At 43.6% G+C, this 9,796-nt stretch overlaps 1 protein-coding gene across 4 annotated transcripts in view; it reads left to right on the top strand.

Moving 5' to 3' along the window:
* Positions 1–1,294: 1,294 nt before the first annotated feature.
* NCKAP1 (NCK associated protein 1) overlaps positions 1,295–9,796 on the top strand; it is a 60,941-nt gene continuing 52,439 nt past the window's right edge. For all 4 annotated transcript variants that reach the window (XM_074910466.1, XM_074910465.1, XM_074910464.1 and 1 more), the window contains exon 1: positions 1,295–1,498. In XM_074910466.1, the coding sequence (XP_074766567.1) occupies positions 1,391–1,498 (108 nt within the window). In that variant the 5' untranslated portion in view covers positions 1,295–1,390. The remainder of the gene's footprint in view (positions 1,499–9,796) is intronic.

Raw genomic sequence — 9,796 nt, 5'->3', positions numbered from 1 at the left:
TTAATCATTACAACATTGTTTCTAGGTCTTCCCGACTCTTGGACAGAAAACTGAGGCAGAAAATACTTGATAAAGGCCAAAGAATGAGTCAGTAGCAGACTTGAGATTGGAACTCCAAGTTCTTGCTTTCCGGTTTCATTCTGAATCATAAATTATCTTGTAACTGCTAAAGTAAAGAAGGAGGTCAGTAACAATTTAATTAAGTTTAGGCTTCTCATGTTCGTTTATATGCTTTCTAAAATCTATTAGTTTATAACCACTAAAAGACTAAGATTGTCTGATTCTGATTTCTAATGTGAAAATGCAAACTGAAAATTAAACCAAAGTATTAATATGCAAAGAAAGGCACAGATGGTGTTGCCATTATAAAAAAAAAAAAAAAAAAAAAGAGATTAGAAGGTTAATTCTCCAGCCTATCTCCCTTTAACTAGACTGGGGAGCCCTGTGTCTCGGGTGGTCATGCTGGCCGCTCAGCAGTGCCGCCGGCTCAGTAAGAGGTTGCGCTAAGGGAGAGCTCTCGTGGAATCCTCTCGTTGACATTCACGGCTTGGAAATCTCACCATTCCTTAAAAATACACACTTTTAGTTCCCAGGGCTTCAAGAGAAGAAAATAGCAGTGATGTGACTCATCTAATTGGCGAACTGGTATTTCTCTGAGCTTGCTGTACGTGGCTCTGGAGCTGAGGGGGCTGGGGAGAGCCTCGTGAGCGGCAGGGGGTCGCTGGCTCCCTCACGGCCCCGCTCTGTTGGGTCCCCCCGTCGGCCCCCCGGATCCCATCGCAGGCGGGCTCCCGGGGGCCCACAGAAGCACCCTCAGAATGTTAGGTAACTGTGTCCGTGTACGCTGGGCAATGCTCTGCTGAGCTTCAGGTCCTGATTTCAGTCCATCAAGTAAAAAAAACGGGTTTTGTTATACATCTTGGCGAAAAAGGAACGTTCGTGATGGTTTCGAAGCACACCCTGGGATTCCACCCAACATGCAGTCTCGGGGCTCTGCTGTTAAGAAAACCAGCCAACGCAACTAGTCCCCAGCACCCGCCGCCACCTGTGCGCGAACCCAGCGTTCGCCCCCTGGCTTCCGGGGGCGCGGCTGTGGGGGGCGATCGCCGCCCTCACACCGGGCCCCCGGCGGCCCCGCCCCGGGAGCGGGGCCTCGGCCCCAGCCCGCCCGCGCCGCCGCCCGCCCGCAGGGGGCGCCCGAGAGCCGCCCCACGTGACGCGCGCCGCGCCGCCGTGGCCACGCCCCGCGGAGGCAGCAGCGAGCGAGGCCGGCGGCGGCGGCCGGGGGGGAGGCGGCGGCGGCGGCAGCAGCGCCGGGCCGGCGGCCGCGCCACGGCGGGGCTGCGAGAGGCGGGGCCCGGGCCGGGGGCGCGGAGCGCAGCGGGGCAGGATGTCGCGGTCGGTGCTGCAGCCGAGCCAGCAGAAGCTGGCGGAGAAGCTCACCATCCTCAACGACCGGGGCGTCGGCATGCTCACCCGGCTCTACAACATCAAGAAGGTGCGGGGGCCCCGGCGGGGAGGCGGGGGGGGGGAGGAACCGCCCCGACGCGATCTCCGCCGCCGCCCGACCGGGCCCCGGCCGGCCCGGCGCTCCGCCGCGCGGCTTGCGGCTCACCCGGCCGCGCTGCGGCCTAGCTGCGGGGCCCGGGAGAGCGGGGCGGGGAGGCGGCGGGAGCCGCGCCGCCGCCGCCGCGCTCAGGCGCTCCGGCTCGGCCCGCCGCTGCGCGGCCTGCGGGCCCGGGGGCGGCGGCGGCGGGAGGGCTGGGACTTCCCGGGCCGCCGCCGCCTCGCTCCCTGGCAAGAGGGCGGGAGGCAGGCCCGGCGCCCCTCGCCGCGGGGCCTAGGCCCGGCGCGGCCCCCGGTGCCGCTCCCGCCCCGCCGCGCGTGAGTCACGGGAGCCGGGAGTGGGCCGCTCAGCCCGGGCTTTCCCACGCCGAGTTGCGAAACCTGCCGCTACCGAAGGGAAGGGTTTGGGGTAAAATTAGTAAGTTTAATTTCAATAAGTTCGAGGCGCACGGTTGCTTAGCAGCTCCCGGCGTGAGATGGAGCAGATGTTTGAAGCTGTCGTGGGTGGTGGAGCTGCTCTCCGCCCTCCCGAAACGAAATAAATCGGTGTTTGCATAGGTGAGGTGCTTCGGCGGTGCAGGAAGCTGCCGGTCTCGGTGTTGACGGAGAGGATGGGTTACGCCTCCGTGCGGAGTTAATTTCTCTTCGGGAGGAAATCGTTGTGCTTTCCTATATGGAAGAACCTAATTCATGGCCATCCCCTGTCCCGGGTGCTTCATGGATCCTTAGCAGCTTAATTCTCCTAACGTGCCGTACGTCATCTGAGCGCGTGCAGCTGCTCAGCCCACTTCCAGTAATGAGTGTTAGTTACGATTGGATTGCTTTGCCTTGAGCGGAGTTATTTCTGAGAGGTTTTTCTTATTTCGAAGAAAATGTTCGTTATCGCATCCAAGGGATATCCTTGTAGGTTTAGCGTGTTAAAATTTCTGTGCCGTTCCCATGGAGGGTTCAGCTGGCCTGCGCTGCAGCAGTCGCGGAGGGAGTTTGAGAATTTAGATGCTTACTTGATCGCTCTAAACTTCTGAACCCAGGTTTCTGTCAGGAAGCCTAACAAATCTGAGTTAAATGATGTGTTTTATAGGAGTTGTTCTGCTCATGTGGGAGACTTGTACTCTAGAAGTAGTAAGGGCTACTTGGTTCTATCACGTTCAATGCTGATTTTAGTTCAGGCCTTTCTAGGAAAAAAACCCAAATGATTGAAGTATTCAGAACTCCATGTTGATCCAGAGCAGCATCAGTAGTTAATGTGCACTTGAGTGTTTCTGCTAATTTTCACGGACATAAAGCAAGTGTTCTAACTACATGACTGCAAATTCTTATCTTTCTGAAACAGAAGTGAGGTTCCTTTCAGTTTGCAGTTTTGTACGTTGGAAAATTGCTTCAGCTTAATGATTGTAACAGTATCATCACGCTTCTGACACAAAACAGAAATTCCCTGCTTATGAGGAAAAGTGCCAAAATGCAGAAGTCATTTGTGTGTGTGGTTGTTAGGCTTTGACAGGAATATACCAGGGGAAAAACAGGCTAGGGGAATTTCACCTGAGCATAAATAGCCATGCTTTGCGGGGATAAGGCAGGAAACAAGACAGGAAAAATTAAACCTTGTCTTGACATACAGCTATGTCTTAACCGCTGTGAGCGCGGACTCTGTTTTCATTACCAGGGTTGTGATGTGGGGACACTTACTCATGCGAAGTGGTACAGTGCCTACAGACACGTTTCTGCTGGCACGTTTTGATGGCAGAGTCCTGAGCACGTTTGCCCATATGGTGGTAGCTTCTGCTGTTACTCCTGTTAGTGAAGTGATGCAAGTGGATAGGTTCTCTGTAGGGGAGCATCAGCACTGGAGGTGATAGCAGTTTTTCCTGCAAATGCCATGAACTAAGTCCAAAATTGTGCAGGTCTTATGTACAGAGAGAGAGGAGGCGTGACCTGACGTCTTGATTATTGTGTGACATACAGTTTTGCAGATCTGGAGATGTCCCAGACACAGCTCTGTGTATTCATATCGCTATTTGTGATGCAAATAGTTGTTTTCTTCAGCTGTGGTCAGTCCTGCTTGACAGTGGTAGCTGGTTAGCTCTGATGGTTAGCCCCAGAAGTCTCGGGATTGATTACTGTATTTTATTATGATCTCTCTTCATCCCAGCTGCAGCATAGCTGACTGCTTGGAACACTTTTTCTTTCTTTTTAATGCTTTCTGCCTCTCTGAAAGCAGTCGATTCTAAAACTGCTGTCTAAGATTCTCATAGCTTCCTCCATTGAAGATGATACCGAAACTGCAATTATTTGAGATAAGCACACAATATGTGGTATTGCGGTTAAAGGAAATGGTTAAGACTTTTTTTAATAAGAGGAAGTGAGAGCTGAAGTATTTGTAGCTGCCTTACAGATTGCTCTAGATGCTGTCTAGGGAGTAGAGATTTTAAAAGATTAAGGAATTTCTCAACTGTTACAAACAAAGCAGGAAAATTTTACTTTCAAAGGAATTACAGAAGTTGTTAAAAGCAGTTAGAAACTTGATATTTATACTTCATCTTCATATATATGATTTTCAGTTTTGATGACATTGTGCTTATAGCTTTAATTGTTCATCACTACTGACCTATGCTGCTGTTGTCTTCTAAAAAAGTTTAAAATTTGTGTTTAAGGTAGAGTATTTGAATGTATGGGGTTTTGCCTCTGAGAGCCACATGGAAAATATGGAAAGTGGAGTTACTACACTAATAGTGGATGATGAGACAAAAATTCGTATTTGATCTGTATGGAAGTGGTTTTCTTCTTGCTGCTGTTACTTTGAAGGAAGACCCTTTGCTCACTTCTTTCAGCTGTCATTTGTACTGGGACCAGTATTAGTACTGAACTTGGAAATCTCACCATTGTGGTGTCTTTTCTGGTTTGTTCCTTCTACTTTGTAAGAATTTATCCTCAATTCTCCAGGCTAGCAATTGTATTGTTGTTCTCCATTTAACTCTTTTTTTGTTACTTGCTTACAACTAAGCCTCTATAAATCAAAGACAGCAGGGATGTTTTCATGCCATCCTGGCTCAGGTAAAGCTTGGATTTTGTGGTTACCATTCGGAGCAGACCAAGACTGTGTTGGTAAGCTTAGTGTAATGCTGCCAGTACTGTCAAATAAGTGTATTGTTCAAGAGTGGTGGCAGAGAAATAATCTTGTTTCCTGTGGGCCTGTTCTCTTGTTTATTTATAAAGCCCTTGGATTCCGGGAAGTATTTGCAATAAAAGAATTCATTTTAAAATACCCAAAGTTTAGATTTAGCCAGAGCAAATGAAGAGAGTGTGATTTTGATGAATGTCAAAGCAGTGCTACTGTCAACAGAACTGCTAGGGATAAAAGTTAAGGTTTTGAATTATTTAGAGTATATGTTGTTCAAATGTGATGAGTCTGTTATTTAGCTTTAATTGCTTTGCTAGCAGTGTTCTGTTGTTCTTCATGGTACAGGTTTTACATCGGTGTGCAAATTTTTTCTTAAAATATCATTAACAAAATCTTTAGACTTTAGCATCACTAATTACATAGTATTGGAAAAATGAGAATCTTAAACCAATTCTTAGATATGAACTGCATAACCAAACTGAAGTCATAGATAAGGAACAGAATCAATATTTGCAGGGCCTTTAGCTGACTTTTGTCTTTACTGTTTCAAACTAAAAATGTGGTCCCAATCGTATTGTGATCACCACCCAGCTTAGTATGAAGCCAGATTTAAAAACTTTGAGTGGGTGATTAATTGCAGGTTAGTTCTTTCAAGATACAATAGTGGCAATACTGGATTTTTACCTGTATTGAGGTTGTTAATTTTTGGCCGTTTTAAAGACTCGGTACTTTTTGTTTTCCTTGTTTATTTTCTCTTCTGCAGCAGTTAAAGTACGTGCTCTTTTGAAAAGAACAAGAGAAGGTGTATGCTGTGAGGGAAAGAGGAGGACTGCATCGAATCTCATGTGGTAAAATGATGACAAGTTGACCACATCAGCCAAGGCTGACTAGAGGTCAAATCTTACTTCGCTAGCTGTTTACACTGCTTGTGAGATTGGGGCAAAGAAAAAGATCCCCAAGGCTCCAAAACTGGACTGGAGAGGACGTGACAAAGTCTAAACATTGCAGGGAGTAGTTGTAAAAGCCAGTCGATTGTTTGATTAGTAGAACTAGTTGATAAAGTGTACTGTTTTGCTCAGGCACCAGAGTTGTTCTTCAGGAAAAAAGTAGGAGAGGTTTAGGTGACTGGCAGAACACAGAGAAGTTTCCAGTCTGCAGAGCTCTTAAATTGGGAAGAGTGTAGGATTAGATCACCCTTTTGACACTGAGCTCTGTGCTGGAACACAGAGCTTTAAGCTGAGCGGAAAAGCTCACGAATAATCTAGTTCTGAATTGTAAGGTTGCTATTGGAAAGAACAGATAATGTCTTCAGGTCATCAGGAAGTGTCTTAGGGTGGGGCAGTATTGCTTCTAGTGCTTGACAGATGACAGTATAAGTCTGTCTATTTGTGTCTGTGATCTTGGAGGAATGGCTCAGAATATCATCCTGCTGATAAGGAGAGGCAACCCAGAACAAACTCGCAGTCAGTACTGGCACTATTAAAAGGAATAAAAAAAGGAAAATTCCTTTGCTCAGGAAGCAAACACAAACTGGTGATACCATGTCACATTATTTTTTTTAAACTCAGAAAAGCAGCTAATTTTGTAAAGAAACAATGCAACTTTCTAATAAGATATAAAATTATTCCATGATACCTTCTAAAATATACAGAGAGAAAGTCAGGTCGATGTACCCTTTTGCATCAAGTGTAGACCCCCAGAATTATCCTCCATTGTTTCTTTGTTTACAAATATGAATTACCTGCCCCTCCAGTTAGTGGTCATTTGCCCTGCCATGTGTTGACACAAAACCAAATCCAGTTTAGTTGCAAGAGATTTTTAAGTTCGTGTGCAAAGGAGATACAGCTAAAAAGGCTTAGCGGTTTCCATTTTAGATTTAGAATGGACAGGGCATTCCTATTGCCTTGCTTTATTTTATTAAGATGTTACTTTATAAATTACATTTAGGGAAAGTTTTGTGGCAGTGAGACTTCATGTTTCTTTGTGTTTCACCTGCCCTATATTTGATTAATAGAAACAAGTGCTTCCTTAAGTGCTACAAAGACAAGAGGACAATGTGAATTTATTGCTGTACAGATAGTGTCAAACCAAGAGTATTTCTTTCATCGGCAAAGTGACAGGTCACTCTAGCATGGACAACTTTGTAGGTATTTTACACGTTGACCTTAGCAAGGCTGTTGACATGACCTCATCTGATTGTTTTTGTGAACAATCTAAGGAAGTACAGTCTGGATGAAACTGTGATGATGAAAGCAGAAACATAACCATATTAGGGAACGGTTATGAAGATCTCATTGTCTGACTGCAGTTCAGCAGAGTCTCGTTGGGTTGTATCTTACCTCTGATTCCAGTCACTCTCTGCATTAACAAGCTAGAGGATGACTACGGTGTGCTTAATAAATTTGCACATTGGTTGGAAACTGGAAAAAGCTACAGAAATAATGAAGAACCTAATTGGAAGTCAGTGTGAACTTAACAAATTGTAGGTATGGTCTGACGAACTTGGGGGTCACCAAGCAAGTATGGTTGTAAGTTATTTTGTGCTTAGTGAAATCTGAAGTACAGAAAGAAAAGTAATGAGATAGCAACTCTGTAGAAAATAGCCAGGAAAGCTTAGGAACATACCAGGACAAACATGAGACAGCTAAGCTTTGCTGCAAAAAAATCAGAGTTTTGTAAGTAGGTGAGCAAGATAGCCTGAAGACAAAGTAATTGTTTTGCTCTACATGACATGCTTTGATACTCATCTGAAATGTGCCTGATTTGACATACTTTTCAAGAAAGATGGGGACAAAATGAAGAAGGTCCAGAGCAGAATATAATAAAGACCAGCGGTGCAGAAAATTTCACCCATTAAGAAAATGGGAAGATTGTTTTGAAGTAAATTAGTGATAGAAGTTTTTAAGTACGTGGGACTGCTGTAGAGAGAAGGGGAACAGTTTGTACAATTCATTGTGGCCACAGATCAACAAATGATGGATTAAATTGTAGTGAGAAATGTTCCATTTAGATCCTAGAACCTTCTAATGAAAAAGATCATTAAATATTGTGAAAGACTGAGAAGGTTTTTGGATGTAGCCTGTCAGAGACCTGTAAGTAAAGATTTGGCAGGCATCTCCCAGAAGCAACATGCAGTTGATCCTGCTTTAGAACAGGAAACTAGGGTAGGCAGTTTCTCGACATCCTTTCTAGCCTTTTCTTTGTATTTCTCGTGAGCTTACATTTTAAATGGGTAGGATCTCTGAGTAGAGATACACTAGGATTTAAAATAAAGTATGTACTTTGAGGTTCAAGACACACCAAATAATGAATAATGGTGGAGAAGACATCTGTCATAGCTCTAGGAAACACTGGACTGACTTTTAACACTTATAATTGTAATTTTGAATTAATATGGAAGTGCATTATCTGTCAGACTTCTGAACTTACTGCATGGTAAATGCAGTAGCTGTAAACTTATAATAATTTTGAGCCATGTTCTGGATGTGTCCAAAGCCTATAGATACCATCCAGAAGTTACTTAATTGGAGACTTTCTTCTGATCCCAGATCCTGGTTGGATCATGGGAACAATACAGTTCTGGTTGAACCTGTTAGCATAATTTATATATCAAAATACAGGTATACCTTTTGTACAAGTATCAGTTATGTAGCTGCAAATATCAGTAATGTCATTTACTCAGTACAAGATTACTCAAGTGATACTGGTGTAGGACAGTTAAATTTTAGTCATCATAAGTATTAAACTATAAGAAGTGGTTCCTGTGTGACCAATGGATTCTTTCATCTGCTTGCACAGCTGTTGATGGACAAGGCTTCATTCCCAAAGCTTAGCTGGGACCAGCCTGCTTAATAATGAAGTTAGGCTTCCACAAAACCTGAAATACAGCAAAGCAGTTGTGGTAGTCTTGATCAGAGGTGTTAAGGAAAACGTATTGTGAACTGTTTCCTTATGTATTCACCGTTCAAAGCAACTTTTTAATGATTATTCACCTCTCCCAGTAGTTCTGCTTTTTCAAAATTAGAGACTCACTTGGTAATCTCATCATTTTAAATGCATGACAGAAACAAAGAATAAATAATATGTTTTATGCTACAGAAATCTAGAGTTAATGATGAACATGTTTCTTTGCCACATATTATTTAGGATAATTTATAGGATGCATAGCTGCAAACCAGGCATTCAAACTTATAGATAGGTTTTTAGGGTGAAGTCTTCAATGCTAGCAGCTATTATAAAGGAAGAATAGTTTTACTGTGAATGCTTTTCTTGTGTGTCAGGAGAATGTGCTGTAGTAAACTGTAAGTGGTATGTACAGGAGATTTTCCCATTTTTTTTAATACAAGAAATCTTAGTGTATTTCCATTTACTAATAAAAGTTACCAACTCGGGGGATGGCATATATTTTGCTGTTGTTGAAATTCCATCAATTTGCTGGTTAAATTCACAGAGTTTTTTAGTGCAGATTCATTTGTAAATGAAACTTAAAGGTGAGGTGATTTGTTGACTATTTCAATATGTTGTCACAGTGCAGCGGAACTGTGCTCAGCAGTGTTTTATCTCAAGTCTGCAGTAACAGTAAATCAAGATCTCTTGAAGTAATAAAATGTTAAATTGCTGCAAAATATGTCTTTGTTTTATGATCATCTACTGATGTAGGAGGTTTGGGTGGTGAAAATAGGAACATTGATTCAAGTGGCACTGTTTCTCTTATTGGGAAACAACTCTGCTAATAATTTGGAATAGGTTGGGTTTAGCAACAAAAAGAGGATATAAAAGGTATTTCCATAATACATATTTATTAAGTAGCATATTTAGACTTGTTTTTAAATCATCCTACACCATGCGAGTCAGGTAATATTTCCCAATGTTCTTACTCGGACACGTGAGAGGTTTATGTAAAAGGCAAGAATGAAGTTCAGGTGTTCTTAATGCAAATTTGCACCCTGTATACTGTGTTGTGGCGCTGACTTTCGACAGTGATTGTACCTGAACATAAATTTCCCTTTGTTCGTGTCACATTACTTGGATATATGTAGTAATTCTGTTGATAGATGGGTTTTTGTTCTCCTCCAACATCCTCTGCCCTCGAGTAGGAAACAAAATGTTAGG

Source organism: Athene noctua, chromosome 7 (assembly GCF_965140245.1).
Source record: "Athene noctua chromosome 7, bAthNoc1.hap1.1, whole genome shotgun sequence".
Classification (NCBI taxonomy): domain Eukaryota; kingdom Metazoa; phylum Chordata; class Aves; order Strigiformes; family Strigidae; genus Athene; species Athene noctua.
Note: the sequence above shows the minus strand (reverse complement) of the source record. Positions and strands in the feature narration are given on the sequence as shown.